The sequence below is a fragment of the Herpailurus yagouaroundi genome, unplaced genomic scaffold, assembly GCF_014898765.1.
Source record: "Herpailurus yagouaroundi ecotype Mexico unplaced genomic scaffold, PumYag 205, whole genome shotgun sequence".
Lineage (NCBI taxonomy): Eukaryota > Metazoa > Chordata > Mammalia > Carnivora > Felidae > Herpailurus > Herpailurus yagouaroundi.
Genome location: NW_024412436.1, coordinates 13,732,853 through 13,760,574, shown reverse-complemented (window position 1 = coordinate 13,760,574; position 27,722 = coordinate 13,732,853). Strand labels below are relative to the sequence as shown.

Here is a 27,722-nt window from a genome sequence, read left to right as displayed (position 1 = left end):
TTTGCTTCATAAACCTTTTCGGTGGCTTTTGACACATGACAGTGAATACATGACTGTCTAAACTTTGCCCTGTTGACTGGGACTCTGCCTTATTTATTTATGGACTGCATATACACAGACTGCGATTGGAAATGCCTTGGACTATCGTAGATTTCATATTCCAGTGCTGGGCAGATGATGTAACCAAGGAGGAGGGTGTTAGGACACAGCAGTGAGCCCTGAGGTGACAGTCTCACCAAAGTTACTTGGTTTTATTTCTTTAATCTTTTATTTTTAGTTTAGTTATTTATTTAGAGAGAGAGAGAGAGCACAAGCAGGGGAAGGGCAGAGAGAGGGAGAGAGAGAAGCCCAAGTGGGCTCCAGCACCATCAGCCCAGAGCCTGATGCGGGGGTTGGAACTCAAGAACCTTGAGATCCTGACCTGAGCTGAGATCAAGAGTCAGACGCTTAACCCACTGAGCCCCCCAGGCGCCCCCACTGTAGTATAAAAACAGTTACTGAAATGTAATTCACACACTATGAAATCCACCCTCCTAAAGTGTACCGTTCAATGGGGCGTGCAGCCATCACCAGGACCTAATTTTAGGGTTAGAAGGCGATTGCCACCCTCACGCCAGTTGTACGATGATTTGTTACAGCAAATTTGAGTCCCTTGGTGAACCGGCCAGAACTTCTATGTGAAAGATTTGGGGGACGGTTGGCGTGTGTGTGTGTGTGTGTGTGTGTGTGTGTGTAACGACAAGTTTTGGAAGAGTACAGAGATGCCAGGGCCCGCAGGGTGACAGAAGGCTCCTGCAGGAGGGCACCACTTCCGGGTGCGGCGCGAGCAAAGGCCTGGAGGCAGCGACGGTCCCGTGTGTCCGCTGGCCAGAAGCAGCCTCTCTGGCTGCAGGGGAGAGTCCGGGGCGGAGGTGAGCGGACAGGCAGGAGGCCGAGGGTAAGTCAGTCCGCGGCACCCCGCCCCCGCGACAGGCCATCCGCCGGCTGAGGCTTGAGGGTGCCCGGCGTGGGGACAGTCGCCTGTGGAGCGCGGGAGCGAGGCGCCGCGGGGGCGTGAGCAGGTTACCGACCGTGGGCCGTCCCAGGGCCAAGGTCCGGGGATCGGTGCCCGCGGAAGCACTCAGCCCAGCACCCGCCGCTCCCGAGTCGGCGCCGCAGACCCGGGTCCTCACCCGGAGGGCCGCGAACGAGCCCCGCTTTCGTGCACACCGCGTGGAAGTGTGCCAGCGCGTGGCCGCGCGCGTGGGCGAGGTGCAGGGGCGGCGAGGTCTGCGGGGAAGAAGCGGGAAGGACACGCGGCGTGCGAGCCACACACACACCCCACCCCCCCACCCCGCCTCGCCCCGCCCCGAGACAGTCCGCCGAGGGGCCGCGCTCGGACGCGCCTGTGCGCGAGCAGGTGCGCGGCGGCGCGCAGGTGACGCGCCCTTCCCTGGTCGCCCGGGTAACCCGGCCGGGTCGTCCCTAGGCCGTGGGCCCCGCCCCCGACCGCCCCTCGGGGCCGAGCCTGGGCGGGATCAGCGCAGGGGCGCCCGGGGCGGCGGAGCCACAGTCCCAGCGAGCGCGCGCCGGAGCCTGGGGCCTGGAGCCGACGACCGTAAGGGGCGCGGGCTGGGGGCGGACGCGTCGGGGGGCGACTGGGGGCGCGCGCTGGGGGGACGGGTGTCGGGGCGCGGTCCCGGGGGGAAGAGTGGGTGTGGGGGCGCGGTTCCGCGGGGGGCGGGCTCGGGGTGGGGGGGGCAGTGTGACTTACTGTCGCTTCGGGGACCCGCGTCTGCACCCGACGGAGGGCCTGGCGCGCCCATGCCTGCCTCCTCCGTGCCCCCGGGGCTGAAGGGGCGCGGCGGCGCCCCCCCCCCCGCACTCTCTCCCCGAGAGTTCTGCTAACAGGGTGCGTCGCGCCCCGCGGTGAAAAGCACGTGTTTGTCTCTGGACCCCTAAACCCTGCTCGGATCTTGAGTTTGGAAGGCGCTTTCTTGCCTTCGCTGTCCGCCGCCCCCGCCCCCGGGGGGAAAGGGGTGCCTACAGCCACCTGAGGGGACCCGGGCCTGGGTCCCAGTTCGCCGTGTGGCCCTGAGTTGCACCCGCCCCTTTCTGAAGCCTAGGCGAGGCGGGATCGTGGGGGCAGCGGCTCTAGCAGTGGTCAGGCGCAGTTTGACTTTTTTCTCCACCTGCTCCCTCCCGCCCCCCACCCCCCACCCCATAATCCTCGGGGTCCGCAAAGCCTGGATGTGCCCTGCGCCCGCGTGGGCAGACACCCCTCCCCCTTTCTAGACTTCCCTCTCCCTGCCCGGGCAGCACCCCGGCTGGGGGGCGGGGAGGCCTGTGCATTCGGGGTCCCTGCTGTCCGTTCAGCGCCTTTGCTCAGATTTGTGAGCTCTGGTGGGAAATTGCTGAGGACACTGGCAAACGCTGTTTCTGTGACCCTCCGGGGCATCGCCAAGAGCAACCGTTCTCAGGAGGCCTCGGGGGCTCCAGAAAGTAACACTGGCCTCTGCCCCCATGGCTGGAGGTTGTTGCCTGAGCGAGTAGGGGCTGGAGGGCAGAGCCCCACTGGGCCTGGCTTAGTAAGAAGTTCTGGGATTGTTCAGCATTTTTCCCAAACATCCGCACTTGGAGGGCCATGTGAGGACACTCTTGTTTCCCTGAGGAAGTGTGGACTGTGCTCAGGGGCGCCTTCTGCCCTGGGCGGGGGGGAGGGGGGGGGCTCAGCAGGGAACGTGGACTCACTGGGCTCCCAGGTTTGCTGGGGAGAGGTGGACAATAAAATAAACTTGTAAAATGTAGAGTACGTGTGCCGTTGGGTGTAGAGCCCTGGAAGAGGGAAGGGGGGTGTCCGATGAAAGGGATGCCTCATCTGAGAGATGGTGGTTGAATGACCCCGAGGAGTTGGGAGTGGCCGGTTGCCGTTGGGGGTGACAGTGCACCAGGCTGAGGGAAGAGCAGGAGCAAAGGCCCCGTGGCAGGAGCGGTCCTGGCATGGATGAGCTTTAGATCTGTTTGCTGCGTGCGGGCGGGCCTGGCTGCCAGCAGTGTCCTTTGGTGTGAATGACCTCTTGCATAAACTGAACCAGCTTGACAGTGAGAGGACTCAGAACTTCTGAACCTATGCTGCCTCTCCCCGACCCCCCAGTTCCAGGAACGGGAGGAGCTCCACGGCCAGTAACTGCTCAGCAGGGCGGCCGAGGTGAACCTCGACACCGTCTGCTCCGACCCGCGTGGTCCCCTGTGCCTTAGGCACTCTGGCCAGACCGGCTTTGGGGAGCGGGTGCCTGCCGGAAGTGACCGGATGCCCTTGGGCAGGGGGGCCTTTCGAGAAGGAGCACTGGCCATTGCAGGAAGCAGAGCACCTCCCCCAGGAGCCTCCCGCTCACGTCCGGGCATCAGCTGGAGTTCGCAGGGAGCCCCTGCCGTTGATCCGAGAGCCCAGCTTGCACAGGCTTGGTGATCGCTCACCCGACAGCTTTGACTTCCCTCCCGGGCTCCTGGCCCAGGCCCAGGCCCCACTTCTCCACCCTTGAGCGGATGACACAGAGCTGGGCTTAGGGGAGAAGCAAGGGCCGGGGGCGCCCAGCCGGCTCAGTCCGTAGAGCGTGTGAGTGTTGATCTCAGAGCTGTGAGTTTGAGCCCCGAGTTGGGTGTGGAGGTTACTTACAAATAAAATCTTAAAAATAAATGAACAAGGGAGATCTAAGCGTGAGCGGGTTGCCACCGCCGAGGGAGGAGCCCAGAAGATACCCACCCGGGGCTGGGTGTGCAGAAAGAGAAGGTGCGTGTTGGTTCGGGGGGGCCCCCCTGGATCTCATGCTCAAAACCCACCTCTGCAAGGGCCCTAGAGCCCATCACTAGTGATTGGAGGGAACGCAGCGATGGGGACAGAGAACTGGTATGGAGAGAAGAGCGGGGTCATGCACTGGCCGGGCCGAGACGTCCCCTGCCCAGGCCTGGTCCGGGGACACAGGAGGCCGGGCCAATCTATCTGCAAGGCTCCTCGTGGCTCCAGCGGGTGGTGACTGTGTGGTTAAGTCCAAACTGATCTTCAGGGAAGGAAATTCGTAGGCGGGGTGCGGTCGGTTCAGAAGGGGCCAGGGTGGGCTTGAAGCCCGTGCCAGGCCCGCTGAGGGCAGCTTCAAGGACAGTGAGGGCTCCGGCCCCAGGGTGCGGGGCAAACCCTGGGACAGAGGGCAGGGACTTCAGATCGATGCAGAAGTGTCACTGCCCAGCCAGGCGGGCCTCCTGGGGACAGCGGGGGACTGCCGGTGGGTGTTCTTGGCCTGGGCCTGGCCCTTTAGGAGCAGACGCTCCCGGGTGCCATGGGGACAAGGTGGGGTGCAGCAGGGAGAAGGCCTCCCCCCGCACAGATCCCCCAGAGCACCCAGCCACCCGCTGCCCTGAGGAGGGAGGAGTGGTTGGTGCTCCAGGAAATCCTCCCTGGCGCCCGGGAGAGGACCTCGCGATCCCATCCCTGCTTACATAACGTAACACAGCTGAGCCAGCCAAGTTCAAACTGGTGTCTTTGCTTTCGCTGAGGTGTGTTTACCTTGCCAAGGGAGGTCCTAGTTCATCGTTCCTTGACTCCTGAAGGCCTGGCCGAGGCCCCTCCCCCCCCAGCGGGGCTCACAGACCTGAAGTGGCCCCCCCATCGTCCGTGTCCGGCGGCTGGGGACACGGTCCCGCTGCAGCTAAGCCTCCCCCTCTGAGGCCTCATTGATGGTGCTTGCATTTCGGGAACAAAAGGGCTCTTCTGTCTGAGGAGCTCAGAGATGTTCCAGAAGATTCCATAGGAGGAACAGGAGGTCAGGTCAGGAACAGGGGTTTCTGCTGCCTTTGGGGAGGCCGGGTAAACTGTGTTCAGGGGTCTTCTTGGGGCTTCTGAGCCGGTGGGCTCAAGAGAACAGCTTCGCCCGAGCTTCGTTTTTGTGAGTCTCTTTAAAACAGAAGGAACCAGCCCTCACTTGTCGGGGTTAGTGGGTGTTCGAAGAGCCTTCCCTCCCAGGGCTTCTCCCCGCCTCCTCACAGAAGGCCGTGGTGCCCAGATGGACCGTCCCCACCAGGGGCCCACGGGCGGCCTTCAGCCGTCTGTGTCCTGCCCCCCGGAGCCCAGGAGGGCACAGGAAACCAGGGGACTTGGCTTTTCCCTGGGGGACGGGCGCCCTTGGCCTCACTGAGTGGTGATCCTCCCATGTGTTCCCCTTCTTCTTGGGACTGGACAGACGGAGCCTTCTGGAAAGTAAGAGAAGTGCTTTGGTTCCGGGGCCAGGATCCGTCCGGCCGGTGTCCAGCACAGCTCGGGGAAGTCTGAGTCTCTTACCAGGTTTTTGGGGGGTCGGGGGGGCAAACAGATGTACTTCCCGGCTTTCCAGGTTTTTTTTGCCCGTGGGAGGACCTGCTTGCTAGGCCGCATTGTCCCCGCAGGAGCTGACGGGCCCCGCCACCAGGTGCGGGAGGGTGACCTCGTCCCCCTCACCCGGCTCCGGTCCCCGCCCTCCCACGGAGGCGGGGCTGTTCTGTCCACCAGGACCTTCGATGGAGTTCCAGAAGCCGTTTGTGGCTTCTGCGACTTTTATTCCTTTTTGCTGCCCAGACTTTGCCGCAAGCAAACGAACCCCAGGCCCAGAACATTCCCGGACACCGGACCCCGGGCCCGAGGGGCCGCCCTACGGGAAGCACAGAGGCCCTTTCGCTGCCGTCCAGACGGGAAGGCGGCTTAGGTTCCTCAGCCAGGGCCCAGCCAGCGGCGCTCTCCGGTTACACAGCCCTGAGGAGGCGTCCTGAGCCCTGAGCACATTGGTCGAGGGCTGGCTGAGCTGGGGGGCGAGGGCGGCGGAGCGAGGTCAGCGCTGGGAAGGAGATCCGGGGTGCTCGGCCGGGCGCCACCTGGCCCGCTACCTTTATCCTCGGGAATCGGAGTCTTTTCTCTGCTCAGAGATGCCAAGTGCCGAAACCCCACGGAGCACAGCGCTTTCCTCGAGGCGGCGAGCTGTGGTCCGCTCGGGCTCCTTCTCTTGTCACTTAAAACCGATGGAAAACTGAGCCAGGAGACAGAACAGGGTCTCAAGTGACTCTCCCTGGGCGCGAGCCCCCAAGCCCCTCCTCGCATCGTTCAGCTTCGGGCCTGCGTGGAAGGCTGTGTAGACGAGCCTGGGGAGGGCTCGACTCGGGCCGGCCGAGTCCCCCCAGAGGTGCCAGGGGCCTCTAGCCCAGCCGGGTGGCCTCCCTCCTCCCACCGAGGCCCCTGCGGCAGGTGCTGGGCGCCCCTCGCTTTCTGCCTTCCGCCACCCTGGGCTTTGGGGCTCATGTTCCCCGGGTCCCGCCTGCTCTTTCCTCTACAGAGACCACCAAGCTTCCTGTCGTGGTCCCAGCAGCACATGTCTCCAGGGAAGGTTCCCTCGGCCTCCTCCGCCCCCTCTCGCCCACCTGTCGCGTTCTCGGGATTGAAGTGCAAAAGTGAATGCCCAGGGCGCCCGGGGGGCTCAGTCGGTTGGGCGTCCGACTTCGGCTCAGGTCATGATCTCATGGCTCGTGGGTTCAAGCCCCGCGTCAGGCTCCGTGCTGACAGCTGGGAGCCCGGAGCCTGCTTCGGATGCTGTCTCCTTCTCCCTCTGTCCCTCCCCTGCTGGCACTCTCTCTCTCAAAAATAAATATTAAAAAAAAACCATTTTTAGCGAGTGCCCGTGTGGGGACACCACCCCTTGACCGAGGTAACTCCTTGAATCCCCAGCTCAGCAAGGCCTGGACAAGTGGGGCCACCAGCCTGAAGTCACGTGGCTGGCGAGTGGCAGGAGCGCGATTGGAGGCCAGAGGTTGGTGCCTAAACACCGGCCGGCTGACCCCTGACTCCCTGGACGCCCCTGTAACACCAGCAACACAAGTCCTGTCTGTCTGTCTGTCCACGCAGGCGCAATTGGAGAGTCGGGTTGGGGGGCGAGAGGTCCACCCCGGAGAGTCCCCTCCAAGGCAGCTGGATGTCCCTTCACTGCCGCCCAGAGCAGGGCCCCCCCACCAGGAAGCCTGCACCCCCCCCACCCCACCCCCGTTTTTACTTCTCTATTATTCTGCTTTGCGGTTGCCTGCAAACTGCATTTTCCCTTCCCTAGGGGCTTGGCTCTGGGCTGTTATTTCTCCCAGGGCTTGGCTCCCGGCCTGGAGGAGGTAAACAAGGCCCTTGTCACGGGCAGGGGTGCAGGGCCCATCCCGCCTCGCCCACCTTGAGTCCCCATCCTCGTCTGGCCACTGGGGTTCCGGGGAAAAGGCTGTGGGGGCACAGGGGGCGCAGTCCGGACGTCCTCTCCCCCACCCCCCCCCCCAGGCCTTCCCGCTCTGTCTGGGCCAGCTGCCACCAGACCCAACAGCGAGCAGGGATGGCGTCGGGGAGCCCCTGGGAGCCGTGCGTTGGCGGCAGGAGGGCGGGAGGCTCCCTGCTCCGCCGCCTTGGCAGGCCCGCCCCGGCCCCGAAGGGAAACCAGCTGCTTTTCCCTTTCCGCTGGATGTTCCTTTGCCTTCCTCCAGAGAGGTGGGGAGAGGGCGGCACGGGGCCCGGGGAGGCACGCACACCCCTGCGCCCCACTTCCTGTCTGGCTCGCCTCCCCCGTTCTCGCTCTGCCCCGCGGTGTGCCGTCCAGACAGACCTCCCCCAGAAGGAGCCGAGGCCCTCGCTCTCATGTCAGTCTGAGTCACTGGCAGAAAACCCTCAGGAAGCAGGGCAGAGGGCGGAGGCCTCCTGTGCACAGAGCTGGGCCCTCCCGGCCTCTTTTCTCGAAGAAGAGCCCGGGATGCCCGGCCCCCACCCCGGCCCGTACAGGTGCGCTCAGAGCTGGGCTTAGCTGCTCTGAGGGTTCTCGCACCTGCCTGGGTGTGAGGCCGGGGGAGGGGGGGGGGTCTCTGAGGACAGGCTGGCAGGACTCCCCACTAGTGTTCAGCAAGGTCCAGAGTCTGAGCCTCGTCTTCCGGATCCCAAATCCTGATATCTGCAGGCCACCGGGCACCCTGGCTCTCCAGTCTTCCTTCGGGGGGAATTTGCCAGAACACCACCTCCCACCTACTCAGCCTTCTCCCTGCATCCCACGGCCCGTGTCTCAGAATAGGCTAAGAAGCAGATGATAGATATGACTCCTCAAGGAGAATTCAGCCATCTTTCTGGGCACGAGCTCTGGAAATTTTCAACATGGTCAGTGAAAAATTTTTTATTTTGATTTATTTTTTGGTGTTTATTTATTCTGAGAGAGAGCGCGGGCAGGTGTGGATGTGTGGCCAGGGGAGAGGCAGAGAGAGAGAGGGAGACAGAGAATCCCAAGCAGCCCCCGCGCCGTCAGCGCAGAGGACGCGGGGATCGAACTCACGAACCGCAAGATCGTGACCTGAGCTGAGACGAAGAGTTGAGGCGCTCAAGCCACTGAGCCACCCCAGGCGCCCCTCGAAGAATTTTTAAATTCATTCATTCAGCAGAGATTTTCTGAGCATCCAATACGTGCCAGGTGCCGGGGACCAGCGGGGAGCCAGAGAAGACATGGCCTCTACCCTTGGGGAGCTTACTTCCGGGGTGCGGTGGGAGGGTGGGGGCGATATTGCCGCAGGACCTTGAACAGATGTGACCGTGACTCGAGCTAGGGGTGGGAGGCGCACAGAGCTGAACTAGGTCACGGGAGGCTGCCGGGAGGAGGGACGCTGGATTTGAAATCTGAAGGATGAGCAGGGGTTCAGGAGCTGAGGGGAGAGGGTGCTCCCCCACCGCAGGAGGGCGAGGAGGGGAGGGGCGGGCGGGTCAGAGAGCACAGGCCCTGAAGGGTTAGCCAGCATCTCGCTGTTGCAAGGACAGCAGGAAGCTGTCCCGGGATTTACACCAGGGATGTGCAAGGTCAGGTTTGTATCTGCAGAAAGTCACTCTGGCCGCAGGGCATGCTGGGGGCGGGGACAGGGAGGCAGAGCACGTGTGAGGGGACCGGACAGGGCCTTTGCTCTGCTCCAGGGGAGGCGGCCGTGCAGGTGGATTGAGATCCACCTTGGAACTTGCCGATTGATTGGATCCACGGGGGTGGGACGAAGGAGGGGGTTTCAAAGACGTCGCCTGGGCTCTTGGCTTGCCATTTGGGGGGTGGGTAGTGCCCGCGACAGCGAGGGAACCCCGAAGGAGACAAATTCAGGGGCACAAGGTCACGGTGCGACCGCAGACGCGAGAGGAGGGGATGTTCAGATGCTCACGAGCAGGGGAGGCGGCAGGGGGCTGCTGGGATCTTGGTGGGAAACACGCACCTGTCTGTCTGTGCAGGGGTGACGGCGGGAGCCACGTTCGTGGAAAGGGTGGCCCCATTCGGACACAGGTTCTCTGGCGCCCCAGCCAGCTTCGTTGTTGACCCACTGGTTTCCGGAGGCCTGTGGGTTTCCAGATCGTCCTTTTTTGGCGGCCCCCCCCCCCCCCCCCGACGGGTTCTTGGCCGCTAGAAAGTCACCCAGCAGGATCCCAGCCACAGCTGCTCAATTGGCCTTGTGTGGAGAGGGCGTCTGACGCACTGTGGAAGTGGGGCCGCGGGAAGGCCGTCACCCTTCTGGTCTCTCCCCTTTAAAAAATAAAATTAAAAAAAAAAAAACACAACCATAAAATAATCACTCTGCCGAAGGGGCACAGATTCGTTCTGTGACTCAGTCACAGTGCATTTCATCCCCAACTGGTGGACCCTCGGGTTGTGGCCAGTCTTACCCTTCTACCGAGAGAACAGGGAGGCCACATTGTATGTAAACAGAGGTCAGTGTTCCGCAGAGAGAGGCCCCCCTCCCTGCCCCCAGGAGCAGCCTGAGGGGCGCCTGGGGGGCTCAGTGGGTGGGGCGTGCAACTCTGGATCCCAGGGTTGTGAGGTCGAGCCCCACATTGGTTACTTAAAAATAAAATCTGTAAGAACCGAAAGGACAATTTTGAAGGCCGAGCATTTGTTGTTGAGAGTTTGTCCACGGGGAACTGGATATATTATTCCCCCCCCACCGACTTTTTTCAGTTAGTGAGGATGATGTTAAGGTTTATATAATAGAAAACTCAAAGCAGCAGTGGCTTAAACAATGTAGAAATGTGTTTCCCTGTCACACAGAGGAAGTTTAGGAGTAAGTAGTCCCGCGGGTAGCAGGAACCCATTTTCCGTCATTGTCCTGGTGCTGACCTCTTTCCTCAAGAAAACCTCATGGCCCAAAATGGCTACCAGAGTCCAGGCATCGCATCTATGCCCCAGGAAGCGTGAAGGGGGAAGGGCAAAAGGTGCGTGCTTCCCAGCCGAGTCCAGGCTCTTTCCAGTCTTCCACACACGGGCAGGACCCATGCACCATTGTGCACGTTGTGCACTGCACAAATCTTAGAGGATGCCACGCACGTCATCCTCTAGATGTATGTAGATCTACGTACAAGTGCTTTCTGGCAGATGGCAATGAGGCATCCTATGACAAAAGCAGCAGATTAGGTTAATTTTCTGGCAGCGTTTTGAAGAATGGGGTCTTTTCCTAATTCACACGGAGGTACTGTCTGGGCCACAGGCGGGGAGGAGGGGGGGGCTCCGCCCCAAATACACCTACAGCTCTTTGTCAGCACCTAATCGCTCCTTTAAATCCTCAGCTCGCTGCTAAGCTGCAGGGAGCACCAGGAAATGCAGCGTTTAGCTGGGCTTTGCCAACAACAACGATTCCCTCGATTCGATTCCATCGCGAGGAAGGAAGGGGCGAATTTAGCCGCCAGGCTCAGCCACCCCGTGTCTCAACCCGAGGGCGCGTTTGTGGAGCGGCCGGGGTTAGGGTGCCGAGTTTTGAGGAACTTGCCCAGGCCCCCGTTTTCTCACACAACCATGCCGTGCTCCCCTCCCCAAGTGCCCGTCCTCGCCTCGCTCCGGAGTCTTGGCTTGTAATTTACAGGAGGGCCATCCGAGTGGCAAACCCGATTTCTGAGTTAAAACTCCGGGCTTCATCATGGAAAAGGAACCGCGTACACAGGAGGCGAGGTAGAGACCCGTCTCGGCCGGTGCAGGTAGAAATGGAGAGAGGGCGCCCCGGAGGTCCCAAGTGTCCACACCTGCGCCGAACCCGGATGTAGATCCTAGAGGCTCCTTGCTTACACGGCGCACTGTCTCTCGGCCTCGTAAATTCCTGTTTATCCTTCAAACCTCTGCTCCGCTCCCCCATCGTCCGTGCAGCCTTTGTGGCCGACTTAACCACTGCTGCGTTTGCACGCTTCTCCTCGTCTGTGTAGACGGCTGTCATCACTTGTTCATCTGTCTGCCTGTCCTACCAGAGCATGAGCTCCGGCGGCACAGGGCTGTGACCCACCTCCTGTGCCTGCAAAGGGCCGGGCTCACGGTCACAGCCACGCGGTGACCGCCGAACCCGCCTGTGGTCCCACGAGCCAGCTTGCGTCTCCCCTCCCGGGGCCCCGATCCGAATCTCTTACCTGAAAAGAACGAGTGACTTCTGGTGCCTTCCAGACCGCATTCAACTTACAAGAGTTGACTTCGGCTTTTAGGACCAAGCCTCAAATGAGTTGTAGGTACGGTTTTGAAGCTTGTATTTTTGCCCCGAGCCTAACAGAAACACCGCCTTCGGTGAAACTCCGAGGCCGACGTTCCGTTTACCGGCTACGGGAAGCACCTGCCTGGCTTGACCTCCTGCGTTTAGAGCCGTTAACCTTGCAGGAGTCAGGCTCCGAATCCTCAGATCTCGCCGAGTAAAGAGTCAGAACCCGGGCGGGGGGCCGCAGTCGAGGGCCGGCGTGCAGGCTCGGGAGGCCCGTGACCATGGCCACCCCAGGCTCCCCACGGGGTGTCCCCGCGGCGGTGACCCCGTGCACCCCTGAGTTGTGTCCCGCACCTGCCCGAGCCTGGCTCCTCGGGTGTCTCTGGCCCAGGCGACACACGGGCCTGTGCCCCCTGCACACTGTCATCGCGGTGAGTGCCGGGCCCGGGCCCCACCACCAGAGGAAACGCCACACTGCCGTCCCGTGGCCCTGACAGTGGTCTTCCTTTAGGAACGGTCTGCGGGACACGCAGTTTTGTGTCTGGCCCGTTCGGTGCGGACCGTTGGGGACCCCCCTGCGTGGACGGATGGCGTCGGGGACGTTTCTAGGTGTGGGGCTCCCCACCTACAGCTGCTCGGTGTGGCGCACCCACGGGCACCTTCGGGCTGGGTCTGCGCCTCGGGGCGAATCGCGGAGTCCTCGCGTTTGTGAATGTCCAGTTCTAGTAGATTCCGCCAGTGCTCCGGAGAGGTGGTGGGAAAGTCTGCTGCTAGATGTTGACTTCTCCTAGCTTCTCTCTAGGAGTGACCGCCACTATGGTTCCGACGGTGCCCTCCACGTGCCCTCGCCTCCTTAAAGGGAAAGGTCTCACTTGAGTCTCCTGGTGGCAGGGCTGAGGCCTCCCCGGCCTCCCCGCCTCCCCGCGTCAAGCTGGGGTGATGGCCGCACTGTCTGTCATACACAAAAAATCACCAGATCGAACACTCTATATAAGTGGGCGAATTATATGGCCCGCGAATTATGCCTCGATAGAGCTGTTTTTAAAAAAAAGCTGAGGGCTCCTGGGGGGCTCAGTGCGTTAAGGGTCCGCTCAGGGCATGATCTCAGGGGCGTGGAGCCTGCTTTAAAAAAATACAGCTGAACCGCGTGGCCATGTTCGGGCCCCCAACACTCGCCCGGCCCCTGATGGGCACCCTGGGGACAGGCCCCTCCCAGAGACAGCCAGGGGTGGAGCCTCGGGAGCCCAGCATTCCTGGGGGTGGGGGCGCGCGCGCGCGCGCGCACGCGCGCGCGCATACACACACACACACACACACACACACACACACACACACACACGAGGGTGGAGAGAAGCTTCCAGAAGCATGGAGCAGAAGGCCCCTTAGAGAAACAAGAGGCCTCAGAAGTGCAGCCCCCGCATCCAGGGCCGCGGGAGGCCATCCTGTGTTGGTGTTTTCCCAATTCGGTGGATGAATTTCACAGCTCTTGTCTTTTTCCTGCTGATTTCTGTTTTTTCCACGTGCTCAGAGTCTTCTTTCACAAGTTCCTGCGGTCGGGGGCTGGGTGGGAGGGAGGGTGGGGGTCGGGGTCTCGGCCGGGGGTTGGGGGGGGGGGGGTCTCTGCACTGACGGGCCCTCCTCGCTCCCTGCAGGAATCATGTGGCTGGAAATTCTCCTCACCTCGGTGCTGGCCTTTGTCGTCTACTGGTTTGTTTCCCGGGACAAGGGGGAAACGCTGCCACTTGAAGATGGGTGGTGGGGCCCCGGGGCGAGGCCCACGGCCCCAGAGGACGAGAGCATCCGCCCTTTCAAGGTAGAGACGTCAGACGAGGAGATCAAGGTGAGGCCCCTTCCCCAGGCGGGGCTGAGCCGGGGGGAGGGCGGGGACGCCTGGCTGTGTTCCCTGGGAGGCCGGGAGTGGGGTGCCCTCTGCTGTTCTCACACCGGCCAGGGGCAGGTCCCACAGAGACGTGCCCAGCCCGCCCCGTGCCCACCCCGTCCCCCTCTGCCACCCACCCCTCTGCTCCTCCCCCCCCTGCCCAGAGCCCAGCAGCACCAGGTGGGCAGGGGGTGTCAGCCGGCCCTGGGCGCGGGCATCACGGGTCACAGACAGCAGCTACTCTCGCCTCCTCCGCGCCCTCCTGCCACCCTGGGGGTGAGTTTAGCCAGAGAAAGCGAGCAGGTTGTCCTCAGGGCCTAGGCGGGGGTCCTGAGTGAGACGCAGGGCCGTGGCGACATCAGATGCTGGGGCCCAGAGAGGCCGCCGCAGGGCCGGCATTGGTGACGCGCCTGCTCTGTGACAGCTGTTCGAGGCCCCATTCAGTCCCCGTAGGAGGCAGGACCGTCGTTCCCCTCTGCAGGGGCCGGAATTGAAGCTTTTTACCCAAGGTGACCGAGGGATGAGCAGGATTTGAGCCCAGGTCCGTCAGCTCCAGAGCCCAGCCCCCACCCCGCACGCTGGAGTCAGCTGGGACGTGACCAGGGGGGTGTGCTGCCGTGGGAGCTGGGCCAGGAGGGTGACCCGGACGTCCCCTCCCGTTCTGAGCTCGTCGGAGCACGTGTGCGTGCAGGCGCGGGCTGGGTGCTCGGAGAAGAGCGGGGCCCTCCCTCCAATAGCTCCTAGTCCTGTGGCTGAGAAAGGAAGGTGCACAGAGAAAAGGTAGCTGAGAGATGAACAGGGGGTACGTGCCTTCACAAGTGCCCAAGTCGTGAGATTTCCAAGGAGGAAAAGAGTACAGAGCAGAAACTGGGCTGCGCCCAAGAGAAACCAGGCTGAGGATAACGCCTTTCGTGGGTTCCGAGACTTGGAGTCTAAAACGTCCGGAACCTGGGAGCCCGGGGCGCTATGGAGGACACCGAGGGGGCCCGGGCTGGTCCCCTGGCCTCGCCTGCTAGGCTCACACCTTCCTTCTCTCCCGGTCTGTCATTTTATCCCAGCCGAGTCAACGGCGTATCGTTCGGCGCTGTGTACCCGCGTCCGCAAACCACAGCCCTGGGACAGATCTGTCTGCCCCCCGGGTTATACAGCCCCCGTGTTAAGAATAGCCTTTACGTCTTTAAAATGGCTGAGGACATGACAAGAATAATGTCTCGTGACCCGTGAGAATCACCTGGCCTTCAGACGTCAGTGTCTGCGAATAAAGTTTTACGGGAACACAGCCGTGTGCATTGGTCCGCGCCGTGTCTGTGGCTGCGTACGCACTGCGAGGACAGAGTGGGCCAGCTGCAGCTGGAAAGGGCCTAGAACGTTCATAGTGCCTGGTCTCTTACAAAAAAGTGTGCCGGTCCCCGCCAGAGGTCAGCCTAGGTCCATTAAAGATGCATGTAGCGGTGATGCATTTAAAAACAAAGAGGAGATTGGGGCACCTGGGTGGCTCAGTCGGTTGAGCGGCCGACGTCAGCTCAGGTCATGAGCTCGCGGTCCGTGAGTTCGAGCCCCGCGTCGGGCTCTGTGCTGACAGCTCAGAGCCTGGAGCCTGTTTCAGATTCTGTGTCTCCCTCTCTCTGACCCTCCCCCGTTCATGCTCTCTCTCTCTCTGTCTCAAAAATGAATAAATGTTAAAAAAAAAATTTTTATAAAAAAAACAAATAAAAAAAAAAAACAAAGAGATATACGGGTGACGTCGAGGGTGAAGGACATAGCTTTGGGAACAGCTGCGGTCATGGGAAACGAGGTGCCTTCTGGGGAAAGCGGACAACCCCGAGGGCACCTGTGTGGACCCGGGGGACCTCACCCTCCCCGAGGGACTTGGCTTCGCCTCCCCTGTCACAGTATCTGGCCACTGTGGGTGTGCTCGCCTTCTGGAAACAAACCTTCTGTGCTCTGCCCCACCCACCCCTCTCTCCCTGGGATCCTGCATTTCGCTCCAGGACTTATACCGCAGGATCGACGGGACCCGTTTAACCCCACCTTTGGAGGACAGCCGCTTCCACTATGGCTTCAACTCCAACTACCTGAAGAAGATCCTCTCCTACTGGCGGAATGAATTTGACTGGAGGAAGCAGGTGGAGATGCTCAACAGGTACCCTCACTTCAAGACCAGGATCGAAGGTACGTTCCCCAGACACCGGCGGGAGAGGGGTGTGTGTCTCAGGAGCGGCCTTGTAGCTGCCGGAGGGGACCCGGACCCAACTTAGGATCCAGTTACTGGTCCTTGGGGTGTATTTACAGGCTGACCTCACTGGGGCAAAAAGAATGCAGAGTCCCCACAAATCCAGCGGGCTTTAGAGCGAGACAGGAAGACACGTCAGTAATTTGAAAGCCAGAGATACGCAGAATCTGGTCCGCCGCTCCGTGAGGGTTTGGAGTCCCTGACGCCGTGACAGCCCGGCGGTCAAGGTCCTGAGAAGGATTGCCCTCCCTGTCTGCGGCTCGAGACCTGGCGTCCTGCCGCTGTGGGACGCCGCTGTCCCTCGGCATCACCTGGGAGGTCCCTTCCCGCCCAAAACTGTCTTGGCAAGGTGACCTCAAGATCATTTGGGGTGAGGGAATAGTTTCCTGGGTGGAAAAGCATTTTCCCCTAGTTCTGCCGAGAAGTAACTGACGCCCGTCAGCGGGTAAGCGTGAGGCGTGGGGCGTGATGGTTTGATTGACATCTGCTGTGAAGTGATCGCCTGGGTGGGGGGAGAGGGAGTGGGGGGGGGTTCAGCTCACATCCAGCTTCTCCTGCAGAGACGATACAAGGAGAGAACAAACTCCTCTCCCCTTGCTGAGCTCTCAGGACTTACTCTGAACCTCCCTACGTACCCACAGCAGCGCCAGCTGCCGTCACCAGGCTGGACGGACGCCCCCCCAGGGCTCACCTCGACCTGGGGTGTGCACCTTCTGACCCCTCCCTCCGGCTCCCCCGCCCCCACCCCTCCTCTGGTCTCTTTTTTCTACGATTTCGGCTTTCGTTTCGTTTTAGATCCCACATAGAAATGAGATCACGCGGTATTTGTCTTTTTTCTGTCTCTGGCGTGTTTCACTTAGCTCAGTGCCTTCAAGGTCCACTCATGTTGTCATAAATGGTAAGGCCTCCTTGGGGCGCCTGGGTGGCTCATTCGGTTGGGCGTCCGACTTCAGCTCAGGTGACGATCTCACAGTCCATGGGTTTGAGCCCCGCGTCGGGCTCTGTGCCGACAGCTTGGAGCCTGGAGCCTGTTTCGGATTCTGTGTCTCCCTCTTTCTCTGACCCTCCCCTGTTCATGCTCTGTCTCTGTCTCAAAAATAAATAAATGTTAAAAAAAAAATTTTAAATAAATAAAAATAAATAAATGGTAAGGCTTCCTCATTTTTTTTTTAACTTTAATTTATTTTATTTGCTTGAGAGGGAGAGAGAAAATCCCAAGCAGGCTCCATGCTGTCAGCACAGAGCCTGACTCAGGGCTCGAACTCATGAAACTCAAGGTCAGGACCTGAACCTGAAATCAAGAGTCAGACACTAACTCGCTGAGCCACCCAGGCGCCCCCAAGGCTTCTTCGTTTTTAAAGGCTGAATAGTATTCCATTTATATTTATAGAGAAAGACCACATCTTCGTTATCTGTTCATCTACTGATGGATACTTAGGTGGCTTCCTTGTCTCGACTACTGTAAATAACGCTACAGTGAACGGGGGTGCATTATTATCATCATCATCATCATCATCATTATTTTTAGAGAGAGAGGGAACCTGTGAGTGAGGGAGAGGGGCACTTTAAAAAAAAAGCTTATTTATTTATTTTGAGAGAGAGCAGGGGTGCCCCTTTTTTGATCATGGCTGTTAGACAGGTGTGAAGTGGTATCTCATTGTGGTTTTAATTTGCATTTCCCTGATGATGAGTGATGGTGAGCATCTTTTCATGTGTCTGTTAGTTGTTGTCTGTCTTCTTTGGAGAAATGTCTATTCAGGTCCTTTGCCCATTGTTTTAATTGAGTTATTTGTTTTTCTACTATTGAGTCATTAGGAGTTCTTTATGTATATTAGATACTAATCCCTTATCAAATGTACGGTCTACAATTAGTTTCTCCTGTTCCCCAGATGGTCTTTTCGCTTTGTTGATGGTTTTCTTTGCTGTGCAGAAGCCTTTTAATTGGATGTAGCCTCCAAGAAACTGTCATCAAGACCCACGTCAGAGAGCTCTGTGTCTGTTTCCTTCTGGAAGTTTCATGGTTTCAGGTCTTACATTTAAATCTTTGATCCATTTTCAATTTCATCTTTGTGAGTGGTGTGAGGTAGGGGTCCAGTCTCATTATTTTCCATGTGACCATCCAGTTATCTCAGCGCCATTTACTGAAGAGACCATCTCCTCTCCATCGAGTGTTCTTGGCTCCCTTGTCAAAGCTTAGTTGACTGCATATGCCCAGGTTTATTGTGATTCTGTTCCGTTCATCTGTTGGAAACACTTATTTTAACCCCAGAACGATTGATTGATTAATTGATTGATTGATTTAGAATGCTTATTTTACTTATGTTGAGAGAAGGAGAGAGCAAGCAGGGGAGGGGCAGAGAGAGAGGAAGAGAGAGAATCCCAAGCAGGCTCCACACTTAGTGGGGAGCCTGACATGGAGCTCTAACCCATGAACCGTGAGATCACGACCTGAGCCAAAATCAAGAGTCAGACACTCAGCTGACTGAGCCCCCCAGGCGCTCCTTGGAACAATTTCAAATTTACAGAAAAATCGTGAGGACGGTATGGGAAGTTCCCCTGTACCCACTCCCATTTTCCCCTTACCGTTAACCTTAGTCTGGTACGTTTGTTACAAGGGATGAACCAGTACTGATATGTTAATACCTCCACTAAAGTCCATACTTTATTCAGATTCCCTTAGTGTTAAAAACATCTTTACTTTTTAACAAAATTTTTATGTTAATTTATTTGGGGGCGGGGGCAGAGAGAGAGGGAGACCCAGAATCCGAAGCAGGCTCCAGGCTCCGGGCTGTCAGCACAGAGCCCGGCACAGGGCTCGAACTCACGGACCGCGAGATCATAACCTGAGCCGAAGTCGGATGCTCAACCGACTGAGCCACCCAGGTGCCTCAAAAACATCTTTATTTTTTAAATTCTCTGGTTGTGGGGCACCTGGGTGGCTCAGTCGGTTGGGCGTCCAGCTTCGGTTCAGGTCATGATCTCACGGTCTGTGGGTTCGAGCCCCACGCCGGGCTCTGTGCTGACAGCTCCGAGCCTGGAGCCCGCTTGGGATTCTGTGTCTCCCTCTCTCTCTGCCCCTCCCCGCTCATGCTCTGTCCCTCTGTCTCTCAAAAATAAATAAACATTAAAAAATAATAATAATAAAATAAAGACTGAACAATACAGTGTCCACAGACAATGGGATATGGCTCAGATTTCCTCTGTCTTCACCTAATGTTGTATTTCTGTCCCGGGACCCCGTCCCGGACACCCCATTACGCTTTGTTTCCATGCCTCCCTAGGCTCCTCTGGGCTGTGACAGTGCAGACTTTTTACAAAAGGCTCACAGATCCTAACTTGCCTTGAGCAAAAATAGAACCCTACGTACATTCTATTTTGGAACATGGTTTTCCACTTGACAACATATCCCGGGGTCCTTCCGCGTTGCTGAATGCACTCCTATTCGGGGGCGCCTGGGTGGCTCAGTCGGTTAAGCGGCCGACTTGGCTCAGGTCATGATCTCGCGGTCCGTGAGTTCGAGCCCCGCGTCGGGCTCTGGGCTGACAGCTCAGAGCCTGGAGCCTGTTTCAGATTCTGTGTCTCCCTCTCTCTCTGACCCTCCCCCGTTCATGCTCTGTCTCTCTCTGTCTCAAAAATAAATAAACGTTAAAAGAAAAAAAAATGAATGCACTCCTATTCATAGGAGACCTTACCTCCTTTGGAACACACTGCACGGCGTGCAGTTATTTCGAATTCAGATTGTCACCTTTTCATCTGAGTGTAAAGTTAGGGAACACCCACTCATTCGCGCCCGTGCTGGCGTGCGCACGGCGGTCCTTGGAAGCTGTCCTCCGGGAGGGGACTGGTGGCTGGGGGAAGGGCCGAGGCCAAGGCTGACTGTTCACTGTTCCCTTGTATCCTTTTTGAATTTTAAATATTTGAGTTTTATTTTATTGCTTGTTATGTTTATTTTAGTTTTGAGAGAGACAGAGCACGAGCAGGGGAGGGGCAGAGAGAGAGGGAGACCCAGAATCCGAAGCAGGCTCCAGGCTCCGAGCTGTCAGCACAGAGCCCGACGCGGGGTTGAAACCCACGAACCGTGAGATCATGACCTGAGCCGAAGTCGGACGCTTAACTGACTGAGCCGCCCCAGCGCCCCTAAATGTTTGAATTTTAAAAGCGAAGGGGTGCCTGGGCGGCTCAGTGGGTTGAGTGTTCAACTCTAGGTCACGATCTCACGGTTTGTGGGTTTGAGCCCCGAGTCGTCTCTCCCTCTCCCTGTCTCTCCCCTGCTCACACGTGCTATCTCTCAAAAATAAATAAATGAACTTTAAAAAAGAAAAAATGAAGACAGACGTTAAAAATCAAAGAGGAAGCCCTCCTTGTTTCCTGGCAGGTCTGTGGGCCTCAGGCACCCCAGACCCAGGCTGCGGGCTCAGAACCCGGGAGCAGAGCCGGGCCTGGCGGGCGGCGAGGGGCCTGGAGGGGGGTGTCCTGGCCCAGCGCCCGCCGGGACAGAGGCTGGAGGCGAAGGGACAAGGGCCCTGAACCTCAGCCTCCCTGTGATCAGCAATGCTGTTGTCTCTGGAGGCCCTGCCTCACCCCCCGAGGGAGGCCCAGGCCTTCCTTGCAGAACAGGGAAGCCAGCATAGAGGCTGGAGCCCGGGGGTAGGGGCAGAGAGGACCCCAGAAAGTTCGGGGCGTGAGGGTCGAGGACGGCAGGCAATGGAGAGGAGGGAGGCCCGCTGAGACCACCCGGGCCGGGGAGCCAGGGGAAGACTCTCGAAGGCTCTCTGGGCCCGGGGCCAGGCCACCAGCGCGGGGACGAGGCTGACGGCACCTGGGTGCAGCCACCGCAGGCCGCTGTCCGGACGACTCAGTGCCGGGAGTCACCCCACCTTGTGGCGCTTACGGTGTTTCTGTGCTGTGACGTCCTGGGGAACCCCGAGGTGGTCCCGGGGTCAGGCGGTTTCCGGGAAGGGAACAGCCCTTTAATAGCTCTCGCCTCTGGGTTTTTGAACATCCAGGCACCCCTTCACTTTTTTTTTTAAGTTCATTTATTCATTTTGAGAAAGAGTGTGAGCAGGAGAGAGGCAGAGAGAGGGAGACACATAGAGATGACTTACAAAAATAAAATCTTGGGGCGTCTGGGTGGCTCAGTCGGTTAAGCATCCGACTTCAGCTCAAGTCATGACCTCGCAGTCCGTGAGTTCAAGCCCCGCGTCAGGCTCTGTGCTGACAGCTAGGAGCCTGGAACCGGGTTCAGATTCTGTGTCTCCCTCCCTCCCAGCCCCTCCCAGGCTCGCACGCTGTCTCTGCCTCTCGAAAATAAATAAACTTTAAAAAATAAAGAGACAATATCTCCGATGCCCGCCGGCCTGACTGTGCTCGTCTCCCCAGGGCTGGACATCCACTTCGTCCATGTGAAGCCGCCCCAGCTGCCGCCCGGCCGCACCCCCAAGCCCCTGCTCATGGTACACGGCTGGCCCGGCTCCTTCTACGAGTTTTATAAGATCATCCCCCTCCTGACTGACCCTGCGAACCACGGCCTGAGCGAGGAGCACGTGTTCGAAGTCATCTGCCCTTCCATTCCTGGCTACGCCTTCTCGGAGGCAGCCTCCAAAAAGGGTACGGGGGCTGCGGGGGGCGGCGTGGACCAGGCCTGCCCGCCAGGCGGGGAGCCAACACACCCTCTCGGGCTCTGAGGCGGGCGACGGGCGGTGGTGACCGACGCTGGCCCCGGGGCCCCGACTCCCGTGCCCTCGGGAGCTCCCCGCATCTGGGCCCCGGGCTGTCCCGGGCCAGCGAGGCTGACCGAGCCCCACAGGAGCACACTGGTGGCTGGCCTGAGCCCATCGTGCCCTTGCTGCTTGGCTGTCCCCTCGCTGTCCCTGCCTGCCACGCAGATGCCAGGCTCGCTCCCTGTGGGGCACTGGCCGCGGCCTCGCCACCACCGTTGGGGCCCGGGACGCCTCCTCCCCTCCTGTGAGCTGCTGTCACCCCAGCAGGGGGCGAGAGGGATGTGAGGAATTTCACAGGAGCCCAAGAGGACCCCACGAGTGACTTCCTGTGACTCTGTTCTCCTTCCCTCCCAACCAGGCTTGAATTCAGTGGCCACCGCCAGGATCTTTTACAAACTGATGCTGCGGCTGGGCTTCCGGGAGTTCTACATTCAGGGCGGGGACTGGGGGGCCCTGATCTGCACCCACATGGCCCAGATGGTGCCCAGGTGAGTGTGCATGTGCACAGCCCCCGTGAGGTTGCCGTGTGCGCGGGGGCGGCGGGATCTGCCTGCGGGGGGCCACCGGGCGGGGTGTCTGTGGGCCCAGGCGGACAGCACGGAGGGTCCCCTGTCACCCAGCCGCGCCCGGAGCTCTTTGGTGTGGATCCTCTCCGTTCGGTATCACACGGGGTTGGTGACGCTGGGCCAGGTGCCCAGGCAGAGAGGGACAGATAGAGGAGGGGAACGTCAGAGTGGACCCTTCTGGTGGCCTGAGCCCTGGGAGAAGCCAGAACTTTCTGGAAACTCTGTATTCCCCCCCACACAACGCCTCCCTCCTCCTACCGGCCTCCCCCCACCCTTGCCCTGGCCCTGGCCCTGACGCCAGCCTCACCGGGGCCCGCTCTCTGCCCTCACAGCCACGTGAAAGGCCTGCACTTGAACATGGCTTTTATTTTAAATGGCCGCATCCTGACCCTCTTCCTGGTTCGGCATTGCCCGAGGCTCTTCGGTTTCACCCAGAGGGATATGGAGTTGATGTTGCCCTTCAAGGAGAAGATTTTCTACAGACCGCTGCGGGAGAGCGGCTACATGCACATCCAGAGCACCAAGCCCGACACCGTGGGTGAGCCCGCGCTCGGGACACGGCGGCCAGGGCGGGGGTCACGCCCCTTCCATCCAGCCGGGCTCTGTGGGGGGGGGGGGCTCACCCGCCCCAGAAGCCGCGCTCCAGGGACGCACACCTCCTGGGAGGGACCTGAGCTCTTTCTTAGGCTGCGTGTCTCCGCTGAGGTCATTTGAGGTCAGTTGTCCCAGACGACAGCTTGAGCTGATGCCGTGTGCACTGGCTTTGACCCCTGACCCCCGGACTCTATGAGCCTGAATGGAGCAGGAAGCCTGGGGGCCCGGCAGCCCCAGGACCGTGGGGGGTGGAGGGGGTCGTGTCCATTGGTAACGGATCCCCTGTTTTGGACGTTTAGGCTGCTGCTTACTTTTCACTGATCAGAGCGTATAAACCAAAAGCCCCACCTTTTCTTTTTAAATGTTTATCGTGAGAGAGAGCGAGCAGGGGAAGGGCAGAGAGAGGGGGAGACAGATTCCTAAGCAGGCTCTGCACCATCAGCACACAGCCTGATGTGGGGCTCGAACTCGCAAACCACGAGATCAGGACCTGAGAAGTCAAGTCGGACGCTTAACCGACTGAGCCACCCAGGCGCCCCAACCCCACCTTTTTTTTTTTTTTTTTTTTTAGTTAGTTTATTCATTTATTTTAATGTTTATTTTTGAGAGGGGAGGGGCAGAGAGCGAATTCCAAGCCGGCTCCGCGGTGTTTGCACAGAGCCTGAGGCGGGGCTCAAACTCACAAACCCTGAGATCGTGACCCGGGCTAAGATCAAGAGTCTGACGCTTGACCAGCTGAGTCACCCAGGCGCCCCGGGTCTATTTATGTATGCAAGTAATCTGTACACCCAAAAGGGGCTCCAGCTCGTGACCCTGAAATCCGGAGTCACACGCTCCACCAAATGAGCCGACCGGGTGCCCCCGAGACCCCACCTTTTAAAAAACAGCATTCATACAGATCTCGCTTGTGGACCTCCCCAAACACAGGACGCTGCCCGCGTAGTGGGTGGGCTCCCAGGAAGCCGTGAGGGTGTCCCCCTTTTACTCAGATCAGGATTCCAAGGCCAAGGGTTAAGTAGACGGGGTGCAGAGCACCCCAAGAGTTAGGGCAGAGCCGTGCTCCGACCTGGGCGCCGCCCTGTGGGGCCCGCAGCACCCCGTGTCCTGACGGCCAGCTCGCGGGTCCCAGGCCCGTGTCACTCCCCGCCTCTCCCCTTGCCAGGCTGCGCTCTGAACGACTCTCCCGCGGGCCTGGCTGCCTACATCCTGGAGAAGTTTTCGACCTGGACCGATTCTGAGTTCCAAGAGCTGGAGGACGGGGGCCTGGAGAGGTGAGCCCCCCACCCCCGCCCCGCCAGCCATGGGCCCGCGTCCCGGCAGCCGGCGTCCCTCCGGCCGACGGCCAGCACCTTCCACTCACTGCCAGATGCTCCTCAGACCCTCACCTCAGGTCCTCCGGATGAGGAAGCGGACAGAGGTCTGGCGACTGGCTCCGGGCCTCGCCGCGGAGGGGTCAAGACCAGGGTCGGGCCCTTGAGAACGTCTGTGCTCCATTTGCTAAATAGCACCCCCGTCCCCCGGGATCAGGGGGTCCAGAGGGCAGCGATCACCCAGGGTCCCCCTGCTCTGAACCCAGGAGAGCCTGGCATCATGGCCACCTGACCGTGTGCCCCGGGGAAGGCAACCCTGGACGCTGCCTCAGAAGGACTGGGGAAGCTTCAGAGGCTGCAGCCTGTGCTACCCGGCCAGCCCTGACCCGGCTTCTGCAGCATCCGTCCCTGTCTTCGTTACTCCGGGGGCACACAGAGCGCCAGACTCTGTGCCGGTGTGGGAGCAGAGGGAGAGGGGGCTGGCTCCCTCCTCGGGCGCGGGGACCGTGTCTAGGCCATGCCGGGCACGCAGTCGACAAATCTGTAGTGGACGGATGAGCTCTGAGAGACCGTCCAGAGAAAGGAGGCTTTGCCTTGTCTGAGGAGCGGGGCGGAAATGACTGGGAGAATCTACTGCATTTGGGCTTTGAGGGACGAGTAGGAGTTTGCCGGCAGACAGGGTGGAAGAAGGGAATTTAGGCGAAGAGAAAACACCAGGTGCTCCTGGAAAGGCTGGCTCGGTGGAGGCCTCGGGCAGGGATGCAGGGGCCGGGCCATGAACCCATGCACAGCCCTCACCCTGGGGTCTGTTCCCTACCCCACATTGGAGAGGACCCCAGGGGGATGGGCCTCCACCAGGAGCTCTTAGGCAGGGCTGGCCCTGTTCCTTGCCCAACAGTACCTGCAGCCAGGTGAGGGGCCCCACCAGACCGCCCCCCGCCCCAGGCTGACCACCCACTGTAGCTGCCGCCTGGCCCCCGGGGGCACCAGAGCCTGGAGCAGGGGGCAGGTGCCATCAGCTCTGTGTTCTAGAAAGATCACTGACTGCGGTAGGCCAGAGACGGGTGTGGTGGTAGTTTCCACGCCGGGACCGGAGCCGAGGGAATACGGGAGCCCTTAGCCACCTCGCTAAAAGCCCAGTTCACAGGGTTTGCGAGTTGATTCTAACCATTCTGTTCCCATCGACCGCTCTCCATTTGGAGGTTCCCTCATCTCTGTTCCCGCTCTGGGCCGCTGTTGCTGGAGACTAAGAATGTGGAAGCGAAGATGCCTGATGAACGTGTTCATCATTCCGGAGAAGCCTCTTTTCTCCCAAATCCCTCGTATTTTCATATTAATCTTAATGCTCTCCCTTCCCCCGTCACGGTCTCAAGCTGCACCGGTGGGGAGCAGGGCAGGGGTGAATCGAACATTCCTTAAAACGTGGTGCCGAGGATGAAAACATACTTGGCCGACCGCCTCCAAAGAGCCGACACAAACAAGTAAATTCGGCAGGTTGACTTCGGTTCAACTGAAGTCACTTCCCTGGAGGCGGAGAGCTGGGCAGGCGCAGTGACACTGCGGGGCCTCCCCCCCAGAGGGGGACAGCCAGGGCGTCGTGGGGTCGGTGTGAGGGAGGTGGCGGGGGAGGCAGAGGAGGGGTGCCTCAAAGTGTGCCCGTGCACGTGTGTCCGAGAGGGGCTGGGCACAGAGCACACTTCTGTCCCGGACGTGCTGGGTGCCGGGTGCCCACTGGGGAACGGGACTGACATCTGAGCCTGGGGAGGGGTCCAATGGGAGGAAATGACCCTCTCTGTGCTTGGGGAGATTAGCGGTTGGCATCAGTGCAGGTGGGGCAGCATCGGGGGGTGCTGGGGGGACCCCTGGCTTACTGGCTGCGGGAGGGGGACGGAGGGAGGTCTGGGAAGACAGAACGTAGTGAGAAGGGCAAGTGTGGATGGAGAGTTGCAGCGTGGCGGGGGGGGGGGGGGCCGGCGCCGGGGGGGCGGCCGGGGGCGGGGAGGCAGAAGGCAGGCCCGGGTGGCATCGGACGGCAGACCGTGGGCAGGGGAGGGAGACTTGGAGGCGGATGGAGGGATCGGGGCCCCCGATAAGGAGGCTTAGATCTCCTAAGCCCCCAGGACTGGAATGGAGCAGGGAAGGCCCGAGGCGAGCTCTGTGCGGACTCGGGTTCCCTCAGGGAGGCTGGCGGGGTGGGGGCTGTGGGTGGCACGTGGCCATCGGGACGCACCGAGGGTTGGGACCCGTCCCCAGAGCTGGAGTCCCCTGGGGTCTGCAGACCAGCAGGTGGGTCTGGGTGGCCGAGGGCACTGGCAGGGCGTTGTGGGAATGAGAGGGGACAGGGTAGGAAGCTGGCGGGTCTGTGCGCAGTGGATATGGGGTTTCTAGGGTCAAGAGGACCAAATGGCTCTTTCCTCCCCAAGGGTGGAGCCCCCCTGCTCAGCAGTCCCAGCCTGAGTGTGTGTGTGTTGGGGGGGGGGTCTGCACAGGGCCCCACGACTCCTAGGGTGACTCACTTGGCGGGAAGCTTGTGGGTAATGCCAGACGCGTCCAGGGGCTCCAAACGCTGCCTGGAAACCCCGTCCCGCCCAGGCCCCGGCAGGGGCGAGCCCACCTGGGAATGGTCCACGAGGGCCAGAGGTGGGCAGCCACCTCCGGGCACCCGGTGGTGACCAGCCCAAAGCCCCTGGGTTCGTTTGTCCTCACCTGCTGTTTCCTGCCCAGGTGGGACCGCTCTGGGGGTGGTCGGGGGTGCGGGCGGCCGTGAGGGCCAGCGGAACCTGCCTCATGCACAGTCCGCATGCCGCATCACCTGCGGTCACGGTGGCTGGTGACCCTGGGCGGAGCCTGCCTGTGCCCCGGTCGCAGTGAGGTCTGGGGGGGGAAAGCAGGCGGGCCCGGAGGCTGCCCTCTGGTGCACCCGGGGCTCAGCGACCGTCTGGTTCTGCTTCCGCAGAAAGTTCTCCCTGGACGACCTGCTGACCAACGTCATGCTCTACTGGACAACTGGCGCCATCACCTCCTCCCAGCGCTTCTACAAGGAGAACAGGGGGCAGCTCTTCAAGCAGGATCGGTAAGCCTGGCCCAGCCCAGAGGCCTCCAGGGCAGGGAGCCGCAAGACAAGCCGGCCTTGAACCCGAGGGCAGACGCCCAGCGTGAGAATGAATTTGGGGGCGGGCCGGAGGTGCTGGGAGAAATCTTGCGCGTCTAGAGTTAGCTCAGGAAGGGAACGCGGGGCCGGCCCGCTGTGCCACCCCTGCTTCCGGGGCCCCTTGGAACCTCACACGGAGACCCTCAGGTGGCAGCGGAGGGACAGGGGACACCCGTCCCACCTGGCCCTGTTCCCCAGCCTGGCCAGCCCTTCCAGAAAGGCCCTGGGTGGGTTGGAGTTGAGGGCGCGGTCACAACCCTGGCTCTGACCTCCTGTCCCCTCCACCCCGTCCCTGAGCCCCCGCTGTGGGGACAGAAGGGGACCAGGATGCAACGTCGCCTCTCAGGGGATCTCTGTCCCTTCCAGGGTCAAGGTGTCAGTGCCCACCGGCCTGGCCGCCTTCCCGTGTGAGCTGATGCACATACCGGAGAGGTGGGTGAAGGGCAAGTACCCAAGGCTCGTGTCCTACTCCTACATGCCCCGCGGGGGCCACTTTGCCGCCCTAGAGGAGCCGGAGCTGCTGGCCCGGGACATCCGCAAGTTCGTGGGGCTGCTCGAGCTGCCCTGATGCCGCGGGGGTGGCCCCCGGGGCCGAGTCTCCCTCCCGTCAGCCGCCGCCTCCCAGTGCAGCCCCCCGCCCCCCCCCCCCCCCCCCCCCCCCCCCCCGCCCTTCTTTTGTGGGGGTGGCTTCCCCCCCCCCGCCCCCTCCCCTGCCCGTCCCGAGCCCCGCGCGCGCTGCACGCACCCTCCCACATGCAGGTGGATGCCGATAAATGATTTTAGTCCTCAGA

At 60.5% G+C, this 27,722-nt stretch overlaps 1 protein-coding gene across 3 annotated transcripts; it reads left to right on the top strand.

The window, feature by feature from the left end:
* The first annotated feature begins 1,465 nt into the window (after nt 1-1,465).
* On the top strand, nt 1,466-27,722 carry EPHX1 (epoxide hydrolase 1). Of its 3 annotated transcripts, none has more exons than XM_040451914.1 (9): nt 1,466-1,597; nt 13,131-13,318; nt 15,349-15,529; nt 20,970-21,197; nt 21,669-21,798; nt 22,209-22,414; nt 23,633-23,741; nt 26,737-26,853; nt 27,298-27,722. In XM_040451914.1, the coding sequence occupies exons 2-9, from the start codon at nt 13,136-13,138 to the stop codon at nt 27,497-27,499; spliced, it is 1,356 nt and encodes a 451-aa protein (XP_040307848.1). In that variant the 5' UTR covers nt 1,466-1,597; nt 13,131-13,135; the 3' UTR covers nt 27,500-27,722. The 3 variants fall into 3 exon arrangements, with proteins under 3 accessions (XP_040307848.1, XP_040307850.1, XP_040307849.1); XM_040451916.1 differs by lacking the exon at nt 1,466-1,597 and adding an exon at nt 3,187-3,444; XM_040451915.1 differs by lacking the exon at nt 1,466-1,597 and adding an exon at nt 7,496-7,662.

Excerpts from the sequence above, each read along its gene's own strand:
- EPHX1 (XM_040451914.1), top strand. The coding sequence starts at position 13,136 with ATGTGGCTGGAAATTCTCCTCACCTCGGTGCTGGCCTTTGTCGTCTAC. Across the intron at positions 13,319-15,348 it reads CGTCAGACGAGGAGATCAAG|GACTTATACCGCAGGATCGA; the intron begins GTGAGGCCCCTT and ends ATTTCGCTCCAG. Across the intron at positions 21,198-21,668 it reads GGAGGCAGCCTCCAAAAAGG|GCTTGAATTCAGTGGCCACC; the intron begins GTACGGGGGCTG and ends CCTCCCAACCAG.